This window comes from Vigna radiata, unplaced genomic scaffold, assembly GCF_000741045.1.
Source record: "Vigna radiata var. radiata cultivar VC1973A unplaced genomic scaffold, Vradiata_ver6 scaffold_235, whole genome shotgun sequence".
Taxonomy (NCBI): Eukaryota; Viridiplantae; Streptophyta; class Magnoliopsida; order Fabales; family Fabaceae; genus Vigna; species Vigna radiata.
In genome coordinates this window covers 240859-264036 of record NW_014543118.1, presented here as the reverse complement: position 1 = coordinate 264036, position 23178 = coordinate 240859, and the positions used below count along the sequence as shown (strand labels likewise).

The 23178-nt window shown below is 36.9% G+C and overlaps 1 protein-coding gene across 1 annotated transcript in view; it reads left to right on the top strand.

Moving 5' to 3' along the window:
- Positions 1-503: 503 nt before the first annotated feature.
- LOC106753165 (SH2 domain-containing protein B) overlaps positions 504-23178 on the top strand; it is a 24652-nt gene continuing 1977 nt past the window's right edge. The window contains exons 1-9 of the mRNA XM_014634962.2: positions 504-936; positions 1960-2151; positions 2535-2744; positions 2879-2968; positions 3431-3508; positions 3606-3770; positions 6890-7252; positions 7699-7979; positions 8848-9010. Coding sequence (XP_014490448.1) covers positions 790-936; positions 1960-2151; positions 2535-2744; positions 2879-2968; positions 3431-3508; positions 3606-3770; positions 6890-7252; positions 7699-7979; positions 8848-9010 — 1689 coding nt within the window. The 5' untranslated portion in view covers positions 504-789. The remainder of the gene's footprint in view (positions 937-1959; positions 2152-2534; positions 2745-2878; positions 2969-3430; positions 3509-3605; positions 3771-6889; positions 7253-7698; positions 7980-8847; positions 9011-23178) is intronic.

The window sequence follows — 23178 nt, the reverse complement described above, 5'->3', positions numbered from 1 at the left end:
GAAAATGGACTAAAACCAAAATCGTCCCAAAGTATAGGGACCAAAAACATATTTAACCCTAAAATAAATATTAATAATCCATAAAATAATTATGGAAATAAAAAATATTAATAAATCATAAATTAATTTTTATAAAAAAATAATTATAAAAATAAATTAGTTTTATAATTTTTTAACTATAAAATAACTATTTGAATTCAAAAGAATACTTTTAAAAAATAAAATGGAAAAATAATTTTTTATCTGAATTTAGAAAAATAATTATTAAAAAGATAAAAGTGAAAACAAAATATGTACGATAATCTCCTTTATTAATAATAAAATAGTATAAATTATAGATTCTTAATAGTTATATATAAGAGAGAATATATATTTTTCATAACTATTTCGAATCCAATTCTTTATCAGCAATATAAACATACATCTTTTAATTTGCAGATATTTTTTTAGAATCATATTTTTTAAAATTGTGTTATTATATTTAATCTATAAAAGCAGGGGATAGAGAGGGCGAGAGGGCGTGTTTGTATTAGTTGGAACTTGGAAAGAAAAATAATCCCTTGTGAACCTACACTGTTGGCGTGCACCTCCAAGCAGGAGATCCGAGCACACACCGAAACGCGCAACCAAACCGTTAGTTTCAGAGCCGAACAAACGGAACCACCAACAAGCCAAACACAAACCTACACTTCTTCTTCTGCTAACCCAAGAAAGAGAAAGAAACAGAGAAAGAGGAAGCGAAAGAGTTCACCATAACGCAGAAAACTCCACTTTTGATCACACTCAGAGATGGACACTGATTCAGTGGGAAGCGAAGAGTACTCTCTGCTGAAGGATTTAAGACTCGAAATTGAAGCAAAGGACGGAACTTTCTCTCTCTGCTTTTGGCTTTATTTCACGACTTCCTCTGCATTCCCCTCTACCATTATTCAGCAGGTCTTACACATTCTAGCTTTTCCCTTCTTTCTGAGTTTTCTGTGTTAGTGGGGTATTAAGGTTTTTCTCAATCTTCTTTGATCAATCTTTTTCCACGATAGTGCTGTTTGGAATTTGTAATCGTAATATCGTGGGCCTGGACATTCTGTTTTCCTTATTCTGTATAATTGGGATAGTCTCGTTCGAGAAAGTTGTGAGTTCTCTATGTTTTCACTGCACATTAAATTTGTTTTGTTTTGATACCTGATGGACTGCTTGAACGTGTGTTTCTCATGGTTCAAGTTAGTGGTTTAGGCTTTAAGGGGTTTTCATTTGTGCTCTTTAGTCTGAAATCTGCTTTCAATCAGTAAATTTATTACTTCCTGTTTTGCTAAACCTCTTTGCGTTAACTCAAAGTTGGAGTTTTTATATGATTAACTCAGTTTTTGCAGAATGTTTTTGTTGATTTACTTCTTACTCAAATCCTAATTAGTAAATTAGAGATGTAGAATTTAGACTGTACCTATTCGATTATATATAGCTAAATATGTGATGCTCACATTATATTAGTAATGCCGGCTTGCTATAGAGTTGGGGAAACTGATTTCGATAGAATTTATTCTGAACGGTTTGTTGAATGAAATTAGAACGGATCTCATTTTAGTCATAAATTTACATAAGACCATGTGTCTCTTTAGAAAGTGTGAGAATTTGTTTTCCATAGCGAAAATGAATAGGGCCGGGAATGGTAAAACATCTCCCATCCTCCATTTGACGCTATGCCATCTCTCAAGTGCAAGGTTAAATGCTTTGATATTTGATCATACAACTTTAACTGTTTAGCATTCAGGTTTGCGTAGTGATATTAGCGATAGTTGTTTTTGTTTAATATTTTGTCTGCTGTCTTGATGCTTAAGGTTGAAAATTTTCCATGCGAATTACTATGGGCAGTAATTTTTTGTCATTTTCTTACCTTTTGGGGAATAAAACTTAAGTTTTTTTAATCATTGAATGGACAGAAATATAAATCAATTTGCTTTGCAGGTTTACTCTGATATCTCTGAAAGTGCTCCTTTTCTTGTTATTGATGATAACAAGAGAATCCATTTGTTACCAGTTCTGCTCTTACACGAAGAAGCTCCTGATACCGGCAATATAAATTCCTGGGCAGAAGTTCCACATGCAACTGCTGATTTTAAGTTTCCTTTGGAAAAATGGGTTCATGTTGGATGTCAGGTATCTTATATAATTATTTGAGAATTACCTTTCGTGAACTACTTTAATGTTTCTTTGTTGATTGTTTTCACTTGACTGAGATGCCATCCTACTACGCTCCTAAAATTGACTTATTTTACCATAAGGCACTTACTCTAATATGTGTATTCTTCAATCATCGATTTTTTATTTTTGCTTGCTGTAATATATAAACTGTGGTAAAAATAATAGAATGAAACAGAAAAGCAAATTCCTTCTCGTAAGATTTTGCCTTCCATGAAAGAACTTGTGACAAACAATGGAGCACTTTTCTTGCTGCTACTAGTAGAGCCCTGTCCTGTCCTTTCCTTTATACTTTTTAACTTTGTCTAATTGGAATATCAGATGGTTACCTTCTTGTGCAGGTTTGTCCGGATTATATCCAGCTTCAGATTAATGGAGAACTTAAAGGAAAAATGTCTTTGTGTTCCTCATTAAACGAAAAATCTGGTTCAAGTGATTTGAAGAAACTGACATTGGCAAATGTTGGTGGAGATGAAAATAGTGTACAGGGTTATGTGCACAATTTTGAAATATATCCTACTATTTTTTCTGTTAAGGATTACCATTTAAAGGTGATTCCATGCTCATATTTTTTAAAGTACATGGTCGATTCACATTTCTTTGTGCATCTTTGTTTATAAGAATCAGCAAAAACCTTATTAGATCCTTTGAAGACATTTGACAACTCTGTATCACTTAATGCCAGGACCCTCCTCTGAAGTTATCAATTGATGAATCATCAGTCTCTGAGATTGAAGAAGAAAGTGATGGTGTTTGGGCTGTTGTTGGTGGCAAGGTAAGAAAGATATTTTATAAATGATACCCTGTTAATCTTATTTTATACATTCATCTTTATCGTCATAAATCATAAAGAGATCCTGGCCAAGCCCTGCATTTTCTGTTAGAGTTTAATTTTGGATATATGTGATGTGATACAATTTATGTGTAACATTTTAAATGTTCTTGTAAACCAATCATGTATATGCAAGTTTGCAAGTTTTAAGAGTTAAGTCAAACTTTTCTTGTTACCATGAAAATATATATGAACAAATAAAATAGATGATGGAGAGGTGAAACAACTGCTATGTTTCTAGTGTTTGCATACGTATTATTTATACTTCTGAAAATGTGTCTATTAATTCTCACTCTTTTCTTTCCAATGCTCATACTTTTGAGAAATGCACAAATTAGATCCAGTGTTAAAGTTTCCTTTAAGTTAAAAATTTAATTTCAAATTCATTTGCATAATTTGGCACAGGCATCTTGTCGTAGGAACTTCTCTTTGGATGTTGTTCTATCAGATGCTTTTGGACAGCCTGTAGATAAGGAGAATGAGGTTTATAATCTTGGTTTTTATTCTGGGCATGTTAATGGTCCCTGGAAAAAGGAGCTTGCATTTGTAATTTCCCATTATCATTGTTGATTGTAAGCAGGTTTTTGCTTCACTTTTGTATGCCGACACTAGAGTTCCAGTGGAGAATACAACTGATGATGAAGCACCCCTCTTAGCTAGTTATGATGGAATTGAATTTTCTTCTCGTGAAAGACCAAGTAAGCTTTTGCTGGGTCGTGCTTCTTTTAAGCTCAAAATATCTCAGGTAAAGATGCCAACAATGAATGTTTGCTTATTTCCTAACAAATAGCTAAAGCTTTGGCCAACCATGATGTCCTAACTAGGCATTTATAGGCAGCATTAATCATTCCTCCTATGTAATAGTGAAAAGATGAGGAGAAATCTCCCTTGTGTGTCTTTGCATACACATAGGGTAATGTATTTATAATAATAAGAATGTGGACTAAGCCCAAATACAAATGAATATGTAAAAATAACATAATAAGCATAGGGACTATGTTTCCTTAATTAAAATAAACACACAACTTAATATCTAACACTCCCCCTCAAGCTGGAGCATTTAAATCATATGTTCCAAGCTTGTTACAAAGATAGTCAATTCTAGGTCATCACAAGGACTTAGTGAATATGTTGCTAACTGGTTGCTTGAGTTAACGAACTCAATCTTGATATCTCCGGATATGATTTTTTCTCTAATAAAATGAAAATCAACTTCAATGTGCTTGGTTCTCTGATGGAAAATAAGGTTAGAGCTAATAAGAAGAGCAACTTGATTATCACATATAAATGTCATGTGAGTGACATCTCCAAATTTCAATTCACTAATTATTTAAGCTACACAAGCTCACAAGTAGCTAATGTCATAGCTCTATATTCTGCTTCTGTACTGGACCTAGCCACAACACTTTGCTTCTTACTTTTCCAAGATATCAGGTTGCCACCAATAGAGACATAATATCTAGAAGTAGACCTCCTATCAGTAGGGGAACCAGCCCAATCAACATCTGAATAGCAAACGATTTTTGTATCGTTGTTACGACCATATAGCAAACCTTTTCCAGGTGATCCTTTAATATACTTTAGTATGCGAACAACTGCATCCCAATGGTCTTCACATAGGGAGTTAAGGAATTGACTTACCACGCTAACTGCGAAGGAAATGTCAGGATGCGTAACAATAAGATAGTTTAATTTACCAACTAGTCTTTTGTATCATTCAGGATCTGAGAAAGGCTCCCCTTGATTTGGTAGGAGTTTGGTATTAGGATTCATAGGTGTCTCAACAGATTTAGAGTTCATTAACCCTGTTTCCTCCAAGATGTCTAATGCATACTTCCTCTTAGATATGACAATACCAGTATTGGATTGTGCTACTTCAATATCCAAAAAGTACCGGAGTTTGCCAAGATATTTGATTTGAAAATGGTGACAAAGGTGCTGTTTCATCTGAGAGATGCCAAGATAGTCGCTTCTTGTGAGAACAATGTCATCGACATACATTATTAAGTAGATACATCCAACACTTGAGTGGCGATAGAACACTGAATGATCCGCTTCACTGCGAGACATACCAAATTGTTGAACAACATAGCTGAATTTACCAAACCAGGCCCGAGGAGACTGTTTTAAGCCATATAAGGATTTGTGAAGACGACATACCAACCCAGATGACTCCCTCTGAGCAACAAAGCCGGGCGGTTGCTCCATATAAATTTCTTCATGCAAATCACCATTAAGGAAAACATTTTTGACATCAAGTTGGTAAAGAGGCCATTGTTGAAGAGCCGCCATGACAATGAAAAGGCGAATAGAGGTCATTTTTGCCACTGGAGAAAAAGTATCACAATAATCTAAACCAAAAATCTTTGTCATCCAGCATGGCTTGACACCAACCAGGATGAGTTAAGGCATCACCCACAGACTTGGGAATTGACACAGAAGAAATGGATGAGAGACATGTGTAAAAAAGATGGAGATAATCTGTGATAACTAAGAACAATATAATGGGGGGATGGGTTACGAGTAGAGCGTATACCTTTACGGAGAGCAATAGGCAGGTCAGACTCATTTGCTGGAGCCGGAGGAGACACAGGAGGCGGCACAGGAGGTGAGTCATGAGGGAGACGATTGCGGTAACTATAAACCTGAAGGGGTGCAGTTGAAGGACAATCCTGTGGAGAATGAGAGTCTAAAGGATCACAGACAATAGGAATATCAATAGTAGTAGGTGGAGGTACAGAACTAGAAGATAGATGTGAAAAATAAAACGAAGATTCATCAAAAGTGACCTCAGCGGAAATAAAATGACGATATAGGAAAGGGAAAAAACACTTATAGCCCTTTTGTGACCGTGGAAATCCTAAGAAGACACATTTGTGAGATCTAGGAGATAACTTATCAAGACCAGGACTAAAATCATGAACAAAACATGTAGACCCAAAAACTCTAAGAGGTAATGGATGTAAAGGGTCTCGAGGAAATAAGACAGAACGAGGAATTTTGTTATCTAGGATAGAAGACGACATGCGGTTTATGAGATAACATGCAATGAGAACTGCATCACCCCAAAAACGCAAGGGTACTTGGCCATGGATTAGAAGTGTACGAGTTGTTTCAATAAGGTGTCTATTCTTGCGCTCAGCCACCCCATTTTGTTGAGGAGTATAAGCACATGAGGTCTGGTGAAGAATGCCATGAGAAGCCATAAAATGTTTAAACATGTGAGAAGCCAAACTGTGTTTTTATTTCATTGAAAAATGATTGGAAAATAGAAAACAACTCAGAATGATTCTTCATTGAAAACAACCAAGTACATCTGGAATAGTCATCAATAAAGGTAACAAAATACTGAAATCTTAAAGTGAACTTAACACGACTAGGTCCCCAAATATCAGAATGAACTAATGAAAAAGGGGACGACGTTCCCAAGAAACCTAACAGGTTGGTACTTAATGTATTATAACCACATCTCAATAGACTCATTGCCTGGGTCTTCTTTTGTCAATAATTTATGGTTTTCTCTTTAGTGATATTGTTTTCCTTGAAAATTTAGGAAGTAATTATACTATGATGACATAAAAGTATTATAATTACCCATATTGCCGTTGCTCTTTGGTCTCTCTGGAATTTGTACACCGTGTGATGCTCTACTTAGAACCAAAGACCATAATATGTTAATTTTATTGACATGGGGTTGTCCTTGTATTTATCAGCAATTTTAGTATCGTAGCATATAAGCATGTTTCATTTCAAATTCATAGTGCAGTATGCTTGAATTAACTCTGCTCTCAGTCTGATATTTATGCTCTTGAAATTTCAATCCAATATTACTTGGCACCGTGTAACTATTCTTCCATCTGCCAGCTTTCATCCAAGTGTGATAACAGGTTCTTCCTCATCAGATTCTGTGTTCCACATTTAGGAAATTATCCTTTTCTTGAGACATACTCCCATCCAATTCGATGCATCTCCAGAAGCCGTAACACAAGATTGTCCACTCTGGTGTGGAAAAGGTCAACTGCCCTTAATTGCTCTAGTGTATCTCAATCTTCAGCTTTGGATGATGGGTCCTTGGAACTTCAGCATTCAGGGCATGAAGCACAAGCCAATCCACTAGTGAAGCGGTTTAGACTTGGTCAAGACAAGACATCTGTATCAGTGAAGACTGACCCCACCTTAGAGCAACCTGATGAAGAGTGTAACTCTCAAGTCCAGGCAGCTAACCAGGTGATTACGTGATTTATTTTTCAATCTTGTTTTCTGTATACATGGATGGTCTACCTAGTTGGTTTACTACAGACAGCAGAGGCTGATGTGATCATCATTGACAAAATTAGTTTCAGTGTACCTGTTTGGACTTCTTAGATTCGTTATTTTAATTTTGTCCATTATCCCACCTCATGCAAATACCATAGTATTTGAAAGCACAGACCAATTCAAACCTGCTAAGATTTAATTAAGAGAATCCAAGAGTCAGCCTATCTGATATTGTCAGCTATATGATCTACTACAGATTCTTACTATACTGCTCTAACCTAGACTTAAGTGTAGACAAGGCCAATTTGTCAACCTTTGCTTGCAGATGCTTTCTTAAATTATTTTTAGATATTCTTAAATAGGTCCTCTTTGCTCTTATTTTCTCTTAACTGACACCGCAAACTTATCGTCACTAGGTTGAAAATGAATTTCAAAGAAGCTTTGATGGAAGGCCCGCAAACTTCAATGAAGCATATGATTCTCCATCTGATTCAGAGAGTATAGGGGAGGGAAATTCACCTTTAAATACTGCGAGTAAAACATATCCAATATCTGATATGACCATTTTTAAATACTGCCTTGCGAGCTTAGCTGAGAAATCTCTCATACTCAAGGAAATTGCAACCTCTGCTCCTGACAAAGAAATTTTAGAATTCGCTAATCATGTGTCAGAGTATTCAGGATGTTCACATCATGGGTGAGTGATTTTTGTAGATGCAATTATATAACTTCGCTTGTACCCCCATTAAGGATGGTGAATGGGTGTAATTGCATGTAAATAGAAAAATTGTACCAATAATTTAAGATATTTATGGATAATTATTTTTCAAATTTTATATCTTTATGAATTCTTAGCTTAAGCTGTTTAGTCCTTGTCAGCTTCAAACGTCAATACTCGCTTGTGGTATTCATAATTTCATATTTACTACTGATACTGCATATGATGTCAACAAACAACTATTTTAATGCTTAAGCTGTTAGCTGAAGGTTCATGAATGACTTTATTATGAGTGGAGGTAACTCTATGCATGAGTTAAATTTTGAGACTGAATTAGACTTAAACCAACAATCTAAGACAACCTACCATACAACCCCTGGAAAAAGCCCTTTCGGCTTTAGGCGTAGACAATGCAGACCCACTTTTGCCATGTGCTTAAATATAACTCCTATATGGATGAGTTGGAGAGAGCAGCAAGGATCAAACTCGTCTTGAAAGTTAATTTGAGTCTGTTATACACCATTTCATTGATCAACTATCCTAAGAGATTAACCAGGCAAAGGCTCATGAATGGCTTTGTTACATTCTCAAACAATAGTTATAACATCTATAGAAACGTGACATATGGAACTATTGCTTGCTTTCATTTGATTAAAAGATTTGGCACAATAAAATTTAAATGCAAGTTCAATGTTCTTGCAAATACATTTTATTCTTGTGCCCAGATTGTATCCTAATTATTCGATTCTCAAATGTGTTTACTTTCTTAAAAGTTTTCTTAAATATAATTTATTTCTATATCAGAACGCTTTCTCCTTTTTAACTACGGGCTCTGTTACCATATCAGAAACCAAATATTAATTGCCAAGAGATTGATAAACCATGGAAGAAATCTCTGGAAGGTGATGCATCTAAACAATCACCACATTCCTTGGGAGAATGTTGTGTATGAGATTCAAGAGCATTTCGTGAATATTGCTTGTTGCAGTTCAAGGTCTCTCTCACCTCAGGTTTATATCTTTTACTTCTTGAAGGAAAGTTACTGTTGTGTTTTATAAAAGCTACTAAATGTCTAAATATTTATTAATTGGTTTCATGTTGTTGGTAATTTATAAGAAAGCAGAATTCCTTTAATAGGGAACAAAAATGAACAGATACAAAAAATATTGAAGAAGAACAATGAAAACTTGCTTTTGTTGAAATATAATGTATTTTCTAGTAGGCTTTTTAGAGTGGGCTTTTTAGGAGCCTTTTGTTTTTCCTTTTTATTATGATCTACTATCCCTTAACAACAATGCTTACTGTTTGTGTCTGAAAGATTTTATAGGCTTTGCTGATAGTGTTATAGCCTATATAAAATGCCTGGTGATGTTCTTTAATCAAGCTTGTCACGGTTACTCTGTGGAACATGAGTGAAACACAAACATCCAAATATTTTGAGAAAATGTAGAGATGGTTTATAGCCATACCAAGCCTCATATGGTGTTTGATCCTTCACCGCTTTTGTAAAGAGTTTGTTTTGCAAGAAAATAGTTGTATGAGCTGCTTCTGCCCAGAACATTTTGTGTAGATTTTTTTCATGCAACATGCATCTAGTCATCTCTAAGATGTATTTGTTTCTTCTTTCACTTACTCCATTTTGTTGTGGAGTATAGGGTGTGGTGAACTGATGCTCAATGCGAGCTTCCTCAAAAACTATTAAAGTTTTCTGATGTGTATTCCTTGCCATTATTAGATATCAGAACCTGAATTTACTTGCCACTTTGATTTTGTACTAATTTTTTGAATTCAAAAAAGCTCCAGCTACTTTTTACTTAAATTTTAAGAAAATCCAACACATTCTTGTGAAGTCATCAATACATAATATCAATTACCTGCTAATGAAGGAGTTCTTTGAGATCCAGATATATCTGTGTGGACTAACTGCAGTTTACAAGTGGCTCCTCTTGCTGACTTTGGAAATGGCTTCCTATTTTTCTTTTCAAATAAACAAGTCTTGCATGTTGGTATTTGATCATCAGGTTCTGGAAGATCAACTGCCATTCTCTTAGACTAAATTTTCAGCAGCCCTTGGCGATGATAATGCCTAAGCCTCTTGTGCCAAACTTCTGTAATGTTCTTGACAGGAAAGACAACTTGTTCTTCCTCCAATGGATTTAGGGCAAAACTTTTCCCTTTTCTTTTGATTTTGAAAATTTCTTGACTAGCTGCATCTCTAATGAAACAAAAATTGTCTTCAAAAGCAACTTTGAAGCCTCTTTCAATCAATTGGCCAACACTCAACAGGTTTTGTTGAATTTTTGGTACAAAAAGGACATCAAAAATGAACTTTGTACCTAAGCAACTTGTTATTGCAATAGTTCCCTTTCCTTTGACTGAAATATAATCACCATTGCCTATTTTGACTTTGGTGATGTTGGTTGGCTTTAAATCTTTGAAAAGCTCCTTGTCATTGGTCATATGGTTTGTGCAACCACTATCAATCATCATCCAACTTTCATTTTCTTCACTGCTTGCAAAACGGGTGGCCACAAATAGTTGATCTCCTTCCTCCTCGTGATCAACAACTTTAGCTTCTTCCTCTTGCGGTTAATTTTTGCTCATGCATATGACTACTTCATGTCCCATTTGATTGCACTTTATGCATTAAGCATATGGTCTTTTCCAACATCTGAATGGAGGGTGATCCATTTTGCCACAGTTTTGACAAGGAGGGTAATTTTTCTTTTCACCCTTTCCTTTGTTGTAATTATTTGCACTGCTTTGACGGCTGGCTGGATGATTCTTGTAATTTTTCTTGTTGGCTCTTGGCTATAAGAGCACCTTCAGTAGCATAATCTTCCCTCATCAATTCCGTTGCTCTTCGGCCTAGAAGGCATGTATCACTTCAACAAGAGTGATTTTAGAAATATTGTGTTCTCCAAAGAAACAATAGATGCTTTGTACCTTTCTGGCACCGTCATCAAAATTTTCTCAACAATTTTGGAATCTGCAAAATTACTTCCCAATAATTTTATCTTATTGGCAATACCCAACAATTTGTGTGAATACTCCTTGATTGTGTTAGACTCTTTCATCTTCTAAAGTTCAAATTCTGTCATTAAGTTAAGCACTTGCATGCTTCAAAGTTTTCCATCTCCAGTATATTCTGTCTTTAGATAATCTCAAATTGCTTTTGCTGATTTGAGAGTTATGATCCTAGTAAACATGTTTGTAGAGATGCCAACATAAAGACATGTCTTTGCTTTTGCTTTTCGGGTTTTCTTCTCCATATGATTTTCGATCTGGGCCATGGTGGGATTGTCACGCAGCGGAAGGATTTCATAATCTTCTTCTATAGCTTCCCAAAGATCTAAAGCTTCTAGATAAGCCTCCATTTTAACCGCCCAAAGATCATAATGTTCCCCATTGAAAAAGTTGAAAATAAAACTTATTATTATTCTTAATGATGAAAAATACATTCTCAAACCTTCTATTTGTAATAATCTAATTCTCCTAAAAAGCAAAATAGGAAAACTAGGAAACCTAGGAAAAAATAAAATAAAATAAAAGATTATGTATCTATTTCCTTTGATTAGGAAGATTCTAAAGATATTATCTCAAATTACAACACTTCCCTTCAAGTTGGTAAATGAATATCAATCATTTCCAACTTGCCTACAAGATCTTGAAATCTACCCAGAGGAAGCCCTTTTGTGAAAGTATCTGCTATTTGAAGTTCTGTAGGAACATGAGTTGTAATCACAAAGCCTCTGTTAAGATAATCTTTGATGAAATGTCTGTCAATTTCAATGTGTATGGTTCTGTCATGCTGTACTGGATTATGGGATATGCTCATAGCAGACTTATTGTCACAGTGTAGTTGCACCGGGTGCTCCACTTTGACTTTAAGATCATCCAAAATGATTTTCATCCAGAGTCCTTCACACATTCCTTGAGCAAGGGCTCAAAATTCAGCTTCTACACTAGAACGGGATACACTATCTTGCTTTTTGCTTCCTCATGTTACCAGACTATCTCCAAGAAATACACAATACCCAGAAGTAGACTTTTTGTCATTAATAGAATCAGTATATATCTTCATAGTCAATGTCTCTTCCCTTTTGAATAATAGCCCCTTTCTTGGACTTGACTTCAAGAATTGGAGAATTTTGTCAACTGTGTGCATCTGTCTCTCTCTTGGATCATGCATAAATTGGCTCACTACACTAACTGCATAAGCAATGTCTGGTCTTGTGTGTGATAGATAAATCAATTTTCTCACCAATCTTTGATGTTGGGCCTTCTCTAGGTCTTTCATTTCAAATTGAGCTGCCAATTTTTCTTTTAATGCCAATTTTTCTGTTTTTTCATCTCCTGCAATAATCATATCATCCACATAGACAAGCAATAGAGTGAGTTTACCTGTAGAAGAGTGCTTTATGAATAGAGTATGATCTCCTTGGCTTTGTCTGTATCCCAAGCAAACCATGCTCTAGGGGATTGCTTAAGACCATACAATGCTTTCTCCAGGAGACATACCTTATTTCTTTCATTTTTCACTTCAAAACCTGGGGGAATCTCCATGTACACTTCCTCATCTATATCTCCATGAAGAAAGACATTCTTCACATCCAACTGGTGTAAGTCCCATCCAAAATGAGCAGCCAAAGCGAGAATAACTCGAACTGTATTCATCTTTGCCACTAGGGCAAATGTCTCCTCATAATCAATCCCATATGTTTGGGTATATCTTTTTGCCACCAATCTAGCTTTATATCTTTCTATTGTCCCATCTACCTTATGTTTCACCATTAATATCCTGTGAATATCCATCTATACCCTATGCCTTATTGTCTCTTGGCTTATCAACAATATCCCAAGTTGAATTTCTTTCTAATGCATTCATCTCTTCTTTCACGACTTGATTCCAATGTTTAAGTTTCATGGCCTCCTGGATTGATGTAGGAATTTTTGTGTCATCAATGACAACAATAAAACCTTTGTGCTTATTAGAGAGATTGTTAGTGCAAACATACTAAGGAATAGGATATTTAGCACATGATCTTCTTCCCTTTCTCAATGCAATGGGTAAATCCTCAATAATACTTACCTCCTCCTCATTGATATCTTCAGGGATCCTCACCTCTAGATCAGACAATTTTTCTTGCTCTAGAGTTGAAGTGGGTTGTTCTCTTCTTTCATATTTTTTGCCAAAATTTGTCTTCCTCTTCTTCCTCACTATGAACTATGGTAGCTTTAGTGCTGAGGTCTTGGGCATCCTACTAAAACAAACATGGTAATGACAAGAAGGAGAGTTCATCCACTTCAAGTGCTTTCTCCCTCTGGAGGTGACATCCATGGTGTTAAAGACGCGACAACTTTGAGGATTATAACATTTGTACCCTTTTTTATTAGAAGGATAACCAATAAAGACACATTTAAGAGCTTTGGGATCTAATTTACCACGGTTAGGAGGATGAGAGTGAACAAAAACAACACATCCAAATACTCGACTAGGTAGACTTGTTATTAGGGAAGAAGAAGGAACAAAAGACAATAGAGACTCAATAGGACTAATGGCATTTAAGATACGAGTGGGTAATCTATTGATGAGATATGTGGTAGTTAACACAACTTCTGTTAGGTTCCTTTACTCAGGGAACCAAAACAAATCACTCTCTTCTCACAGAACTCTCAACACAGGAATATGACCGTATATGTATGTATTTTATTAACACTGTAATGTATGAAAGAAGAAAATACAGGTGAGTATCCCCACCTAAGGAAGCCTTCCTTCCTCCACTGGAACAACGATCCAGTCTCTACCCAAAAAGACAAAATATCTGATACCCCTCTCTCCACCTATTCTCTTATTATTTATACCCTCTCTCTACCAATAATTATCATACTACACTCCTTACACGTGTCTCACACGTGTCTAACGTACTCTCTCTTATTCCTAACATGACTCTGTCAGAATATGTGAATTTATTAGGCACTAAATATTACAATTAATATGGCAATTATGTGTAATCCCTAAAATTAAGGGATTAGGATTAGTAATTATTGGGCAGATTTCTTTTCATTAAGTTTAGGTATTATTGGGTAGATATCTCCTGATTTAGAGACTTTATTTCAGGAGATATTTTACTTTAATTAGATCATGGTTTATTTCTTTTTAAACACCTATGTATTGTTTCAAAAGAATGAACGTGAGAATAATTATTTCCAGCATCCTATTTCTGTTTTCAACAGACTCCACCCCTCAAAATCAACCTTGTCCTCAAGGTTGAAGTCAGGGTGCTGGTGCCCTCCAAATTCTAGTTTGGAGGCTTGGGTGGTGGCAAATCCTCCTCCAATGTCTTCCATTCTTCTTTGATTCTATTAACTTCCCACATTTTTTTTTTTCAAAACTATAAGCCTAGAGAAGATGATCTTTGATGTCTTTCAATGCTTCCAGCAGCTCTCTCCCCTCTGCAGGTCCCTCTTTATTGGGAGTTAAGTCACTCTCTTCTGTCTCCCCCTCCACCAATTCCGCTTGGCTCAAGCTCCAACCAAGAGTCGTGGTTTCAATCTCCTGTAGTATATAAGCTAACTCATTGGATTCAGAAATGTTTTCTATGCCTATTGATTGGCTTGTGTTCTTTAGAAGACTGAGTCAAGTCTGGCATTAGAACCTGCAAGAAGCAAAAACAACCAAGTATATTTCCACCAGCATCAATTTTCTTGTTTGTTGTTATATAACTCTCAACAAATTCTCCATTTAACCAGGATAGACCTTTGCCCATATGTAACATATCTAATCCACCTGGTTCATCTCCAGGTGGAGCATGCACAATAGTCTTGTACCATGTCAATGGCTGCATTTTTGGTGGTTCTGAAGTAGATGTCCTTATGACATTACTCAACCCATCTCCCTGACATAGCTTTAGGTGTTCTCCTTGCACTCCAATCTTGTAAGTCCAAGCATATGAAGACAAGTCTATTGTCCCATTGTTCAATCCCTTAATCTTCACACTTGTAAGCCAACTTGATATTCCTGATTCACAAAAGCATGGAGATCATGACCTGTAGACTCAATTAGAAGAACTGGTTTGCTTCCCTTTTTCAAGAACTCTTCATTTTCACCCACAAATATACTTGTGGTATACCATAAGTAGTCAGTGGTATCTTTGGTAGTATTGATGAAATCAACAAAACCATTTTTGACAAAGTCTACTGTTCTCCATATTCCTGGTTTCTCCTTCACAATGTCCCCTATCAAAGAATTTACACCTTTACTTGATTGCTGCAAACTTCTGGGAATCATTGCAACTACATTTGTCTGGGAATTAACCTTCGCTGTGTTGAAGACTACATTCTTGCAATAAGGAAGAATGCTAACTGACCATGTTGGCAAGCGATATGATGTATTCCGAAATTCTACTGTTCTATCATTTTTATCATCACAGTAGAATGAATTGCATGTATCAATCACAGGATCTGGAGCATCCCAGTGCTGGACACCAATATTCTGAGACACAACCATATTTGCAGCCCACAAGGCATATTTCTTACCATCCTCTTTATAAAAATTTTCATAGTATCCATATTCCTTTTCTATTTGTATTGTCCTAGGAAGAAGCTTTCTGTTAACCAAAAGAGTGCCCCTAATTGTACTCATGTTATGAAATAGGAAGAAGATTAGGAGAAATCTCCCTTGTGTTGAATATACACATAGGGTCCTCAATTTATAATAGAAGAAATATGAGCTAAGTCCAAAATACAAATAAGAAATATAAACAAACTAAATAAGAAATATAAACAAACGAACTAAAGATAAGAGATAAGTATAAACTAAATATAATATCTCTAACACTCCCCCTCAAGCTAGAGCATACAAATCATATGTTCCAAGCTTGTTACAGAGATAGTCAATTCTAGGTCCTCACAAAGACTTAGTGAATATGTCTGCCAACTGGTTGCTTGAGTTAATGAACTCAGTCTTGATATCTCCGGATATGATTTTTTCTCTAATAAAATGACAATCAACTTCAATGTGCTTGGTTCTCTCATGGAAGACAGGGTTAACGCTAAAATGAAGAGCAGCTTGATTATCACATATAAGTGTCATGTGAGTGATATCTCCAAATTTCAATTCATTAAGTAATTGTTTAAGCCATACAAGCTCACAAGTAGCTGATGCCATAGCTCTATATTTTGCTTCTGCACTGGACCTAGCCACAACACTTTGCTTCTTACTTTTCCAAGATATCAGGTTACCACCAATAGAGACACAATATCCAGAAATAGACCTCCTATCAGAAGGGGAACCAGCCCAATCAGCATCTGAATAACAAACGATTTTTGTATCGTTGTTAGGACCATATAACAAACCATTTCCAAGTGATCCTTTAATATACTTCAGTATGCGAACAATTGCATCCCAATGGTCTTCACATGGGGAGTTAAGGAATTGACTCACCACACTAACTGCGAAGGAAATGTCAGGACGCATAATAGTAAGATAGTTTAATTTACCAACTAATCTTCTGTAACGTTCAGGATCTGAGAAAGGCTCTCCCTGATTTGGTAGGAGCTTGATGTTAGGATCCATAGGTGTCTCAAGAGACTTACAGTTCATTAACCCTCTTTCCTCCAAGATGTCTAACGCATACTTTCTCTGAGATATGACAATACCATCATTGGATTGTGCTACTTCAATACCCAAAAAGTACCGGAGTTTGCCAAGATCTCTGGTTTGAAAATGGTGACAAAGATGTTGTTTCATCTGAGAGATGCCAAGGTAGTCGCTTCCTGTGAGAACAATGTCATTGACATACACTATTAAGTAGATACATCCAAGACTTGAGTGACGATAGAATACTGAATGATCCGCTTCACTGTGAGACATACCAAATTGTTGAACAACGCAGTTGAATTTACCGAACCAGGTTCGAGGAGACTGTTTTAGGCCATATAGGAATTAGCGAAGATGACATACCAATCCAGATGACTCCCCTGAGCAACAAAGTCGGGCGGTTGCTCCATATAAATTTCTTCGTGCAAATCACTATTAAGGAAAGCATTTTTGACATCAAGTTGGTAAAGAGGCCATTGTCGAAGAGCGGCCATGGCAATGAATAGACGAACAGAGGTCATTTTTTCCACTAGAGAAAAAGTATCACCATAATCCAAACCAAAAATATGTGTGTAGCCTTTGGCAACCAGTCGAGCCTTCAAATGATCAATTGTACCATCAGAGCCAACTTTGATAGCATACACCCACCTGCAACCAACAACAGACTTTCGAGATGGTAATTGGACAAGCTCCCAAGTTCCACTTTTCTGTAAAGCACTTAATTCATTCAGCATGGCTTGACACCAGCCAGGATGAGTTAAGGCATCACCCACAAATTTGGGAGTTGACACAGAAGAAATGGATGAGAGGCATGTGTAAAAAGATGGAGATAATCTGTGGTAACTAAGAACAGTATAATGGGAGGATGGGTTACGAGTGGAGTGTATACCTTTACGGAGTGCAATGGGCAGGTCAGACTCATTTGCTGGAGTCGGAGGAGACACAGGAGGCGGCACTGGAAGTGAGTCAGAATTGCGGCGACTATAAACCTGAAGGACGATCCTGTGGGGAATGAGAGTCTAAAGAAGGAGAAGGATTACAGAAAAAAAGGAATATCAACAGTAGCAGGTGGAGGTACAGATCGAGAAGATAAATGTGAAACGTAAAACGAAGATTCATCATCAAAAGTGACATCAGCCGAGATGAAATGACGATTGAGCGAAGGGGAAAAACACTTATAGCCCTTTTGTGACCACGGAAATCCTAAGAAGACACGTTTGTAAGATCGAGGAGATAACTTATCAAGACCAGGACTAAAATCATGAACAAAACATGTAGACCCAAAAACTCTAAGAGGTAATGGATGTAAAAGGTCTTGAGGAAATAAGATAGAATGAGGGATTTTGTTATCTAGGACAGAAGACGACATGCGGTTTATGAGATAACATGCAGTGAGAACTGCATCACCCCAAAAACGCGAGGGTACTTGACTATGGATTAGAAGTGTATGAGTTGTTTCAATAAGGTGTCTATTCTTGCGCTCAGTCACCCCATTTTGTTTAGGGGTATAGGCACATGAGGTTTGGTGAAGAATGCCATGAGAAGCCATAAAATGTTTAAATGGTTGAGAAAGGTATTCACGGCCATTATCACTGCGTAAAGTGCGAATAGAAACCCCAAACTGAGGTTTTATTTCATGGAAAAAAGTTTGAAAAATAGAAAACAACTCAAAACGATTCTTCATTAGAAACAACTAAGTACACCTAAAATAGTCATCAATAAAGTTAACAAAATACTGAAACCCTAAAGTTGACTTAACACGACTAGGTCTCCAAATATCATAATGAACCAATGAAAAAGGGGATGACGCTCGTTGTGAAACACTACGAGGAAAGGAACTACGAGTATGTTTACCTAACTCACAAGACTCACACAGCAAACTTGATAATTTTGACAAACTAGGAACAAGTTGCTGCAGTTTGGCAAGACTGGGATGACCTAATTGAGCGTGAAGAAGGGATGGTGACTCCATGATTACGACGCCAGCATATGGAGAAGGGCGGAGATGATATAGGCCATGAGACTCACATCCTGTGCCAATCATGTGTTTCAAACTCTGGTCCTGCAACCAAACAGAGTCTTTGGTAAATTTAATAACACAATCAAGGGAATGAGTTAGATGACTTACAGACAATAAGTTAAAAGGAGACCTAGGGACATAAAGTACATGATCAATGGATATGGACGGAAAAATATGAACAGTTGCAATACCACGAGACGAGACTCTAGACCCATCAGCCATTGTTATCGAGGGTAAATTATCAAGATATGACAAGGAAGAAAACACGGACTTGTTACTAGTGATATGATTGGTGGCGCCTGAGTCAAGGACCCAAGATCCGAGAGAGTGAGTCAGACCAACAAAAGGAGTACCTGTGAGTGTAACAAAAGCAGATGTAGTGGAACTAGAGTGTTGACAGTCCTCATACCATCTGAGAAATTCTTGAAAGAGTGCAGAGTTGTGTATGCTATTTAATGAAGTAGGATGGTCTGACTGGCGAGACAAACTCCTATAATCACGTTGGATAGCCATGGAGAGGGAAAAACCCTAAAAATTCAACGTGCTCTGATTGACGCAACGACCACAGATCCAAAAAGAGGGCGAGGAGGCGATTCGGATGGAGTGGTCGGCGGCTCTTGTGACGGTGACGGCAGTGGCGGCGGCTGCGGAGGCTGTGGAGGCTGCGACTGTGGAAGAGGCCGGATCAGAACCTAAGCTCTAGATACCATATGAAATAGGAAGAAGATTAGGAGAAATCTCCCTTGTGTTGAATATACACATAGGGTCCTTTATTTATAATAAAAGAAATATGGGCTAAGCCCAAAATACAAATAAGAAATATAAACAAACTAAATAAGAAATATAAACAAACGAACTAAAGATAAGAGATAAATATAAACTAAATATAATATCTCTAACACATGTGAAAGAGACGGTACCGAAGCAGCAAAGGCGGTTGATGTGTGCTCAGCTTCAGCTCCGTTTCTCCCATTTCCTTACCCATATTCTCTAGATCCAAGAGATTGTTAATTTTCTCATCTTCTTCATCCTCCTGCCCTCCGCCGGCATTGACAGATCCCTCCTGTCGCACCTCTGTCATCCTCTCACCCACGCCCGATGCTTGTGCCACCAAATTTTCAAACTCTTGCGTGTATTCGTCGATGCTCCCCTTCTGCTGCACCGCCGCCAACTTCTCAAGAACGGTGCCTTGATTCAGTCTGCCGAACCTCTGCGTCAGCGCTTCCGTAAACATCTTCCAATTTGGATGTCTGGTCTTCTTCTGCCAGAAGCGGATCCAATAGTAGCTCGCTCCTTTCTCCATACAGGTATATACCAACTTCATCTTCTTCCCCTCTGTCACGTTCTGTAGATGAAAAAATTTCTCTGCCTTTGCGATCCAGCCCATGGGGTCCACTCCTTCGAACGTTGGTAGTTCAACGCGCTTCATCCCGCTACGTTGCACGTCTCCTCTGTTGTTAGGGGCTGGAAAATATATGATAGGGGCTGGAAGTGTAGGAGAGGAAGAGGTATAGGAGAGAAGGAGAAGAGAACCGAACGGTAGAAGTGAGGACCGAACGGTAGAAGCGAGGACCGAACGGTAGAAGCGGGAAACTAATTAAAGTAACAAAAGAGATATTCAGAGAAGATATTCAGCAAAGGATAATTAGAGTAACAAGATCATATCTTAATATATTATTCGGTAGATCTTAATATATTATTCAGTATAAGTTAAATATAGTAAATAAGGCTACATATATTCGTATCAGATACTTATAGGTAGATCTTAATATATTATTCAGTATAAGTTAAATATAGTAAATAAGACTAAATATATTTGTATTAGATACTTATAGTAAATAGGATTATTTTCTAATATTCAGTACATCTTTGGGAGGGAATTAATTAGTATAAATAAAGGGGAAGCCTAGGGTTAAAGGTATGCTTTTGATTTGTGAGTTTTGTAAAGGAGGTTATGCTCCAAGATAATTGACGGAGGTTATGCTCCTTATTATTGGATGACTGAAGGAGGTTATGTTCCCAGTTATTATTTACTTGTGTTTACCCAGATATTACCATCAATAAAAGAAGTTCATTTGTTCAATTTCATCCTTTCATTATTCTTTTGCTTGTTTTGAGTGTGAGAGGGTGATTTCGTTACGTCTCCTACTAGGATACGTAACATCTGTCCTCTTCCGCTTCGTCCTTCGACTTCTCTGGGTGGTCGCCGTTTGCGTTCAGCATTGACGGAATCGCGACTTCTTTTGGAGCTCCGACTCTGATTCCTTCTTCTCCCACGGTCGCGATTAATGTTTCGTCTTCAACGGTCGCCATTCGCGTTTCGAGCCATTCCCCTCATCTCCGCTCGAATTTCCTCCAACATCGCTTCCATGGAATCGAATCTGCCCTTGAGTACACTCATCCTATTATCCATCTTGTCTCTCCTTCGATTTGGATCCGGCAGGTCAGACCAAAGCTGTTAGGTTCCTTTACTCGGGGAACCAAAACAGATCACTCTCTTCTCACAGAACTCTCAACACAACAATATGATCGTATATGTATGTATTTTATTAACACTGTAATGTATGAAAGAAGAAAATACAGGTGAGTATCCCCACCAAAGGAAGCCTTCCTTCCTCCACTGGAACAACGATCCAGTCTCTACCCAAAAAGACACATTATCTAATACCCCTCTCTCCACCTATTCTGTTATTATTTATACCCTTTCTCTACCAATAATTATCATACTACTCTCCTTACACGTGTCTCACACGTGTCTAACTTACTCTCTTTTATTCCTAATAGCTTCTCTCCAATAATTTTTTGGAACAGACATTTGTAAAAGAGCTCTAATTACCTTAAGAAGATGATGATTCTTTCTTTCAGCAACCCCATTTTGTTGAGGGGTGTTAACACAGATTAGTTCGTGAACAATACCATTATGAGACAAAAAATTGAGAAATTCATGATTCACATATTCAGTACCATCATCAGACCTAATTCTTTTGATATTTTTTCCAAATTGAGTTTGGACAAGACGGAAAAAATTAACAAAAATTTGAAAAACTTTAGATTTATTTTTCATAAGGTATATCCACGTGACACGAGTATAATTGTCAATAAAGGTAACAAACCATTTGGCTCCAGAAATAGAATCTATGACAGGACCCCAAACATAAGAGTGAATTAAATCAAATGTAGAAATACTCTTTTTATTACTAATAGGATAAGATGCACAATGGTGTTTTGACAATTGACAAATATCACAATTAAAAGACTCAACAGACTCCTGGCTAAACAAATGGGGAAACAAGGACTTGATAAGACTAAATGACGGATGACCAAGCTTTTGATGATGTAACCATATTTGAGATTTTGCCCACGTCTCAGATGTAGTTTGTTGACTCATGATTTGTGTTTCTTTGGTCATCAAACTCTAAAAAATACAACCCACTTTGCTCCTTAGCAATTAAAGTCGACTTCCTCGTTGCAAGGTCCTGAAAAACACAATAAGTTGGAAAAATATTACTGAACAATTTAAATCCTGAGTTTTTGCACAAAGATAAGACTATTAGCTAATTGGGGAACACGTAAAACATCTTTCAATATAATAGTTGAGTTCAAAAGTATATTCCCAAAGCCGCATACAGGTATACCCTGACCATTTGCAACTGTAGTAAGTTGTTCTTTGTTACTTTTTCCATATGAGTTGAAATACCTACTAAAAGGTGTCATATGATCAATTGCACCTGAATTAAGGATCCAAATACCATGAGACACATGACCAACAATATTGAGACAAACCTTACCTTTATGGACAAAGTACATGATCTAGAGGGCTTACTCATTGATTCAGTCATTGCTTCCAAGCGCTCGAGTTTCTCCTTATAAGCTTTCATATCATGATCTGGTGGATTAGACTGGGAAGGACTAGATTGATTGGTGGCTTCCCGTTCTGAGGTAGTATGATTTACCCAACTTTGAGTAAGCCCTTTATTATTTCCCATGTGCTCAAGAACATTCTTTCTTCCATGGAGTTTGAAGCATGTTTCCTTGGTATGTCCAGATATTTTATAGTAAGAACAAGTCCCCATGAGTATCTCTTTCAAACGTTTTTCCCCCAACATTTGTTACCTTTTGGACTCCTTTTCCAATTGTCATGGCAGAGCCTGTGTTGGAGATCCCTCCATAAAGCATGACAGTTCTCCGATTTTCTTCTCCTCTTACCATAAAAAAAAACTTCTGACAGGGGTGGTAATTTTTCTCTTCCAATAATTTGTACCCGGATTGGTCGTACTCATTATTCAGGCCCTCGAGAAATTTAAAGATTTTTTCCCCTTCAATGAATTCAGGAAGAGTAGCAACATTTGGTTTACACATCTTTATTGTTTGAATCTGATCGAATTCCATCCAAAGACCATTCAAGATCTCGTGATATTCTGTTACGAAAAGAAAGCCCTGTTTTGTATTAAATATCCCAGATCTTGATGTCATAGGTAGCAACAAGATCCTTTTTTAAAGAAAAAATACTTTGTAAATCATCCCATATTTCTTTTGTAGAAGAATGAAACATATAA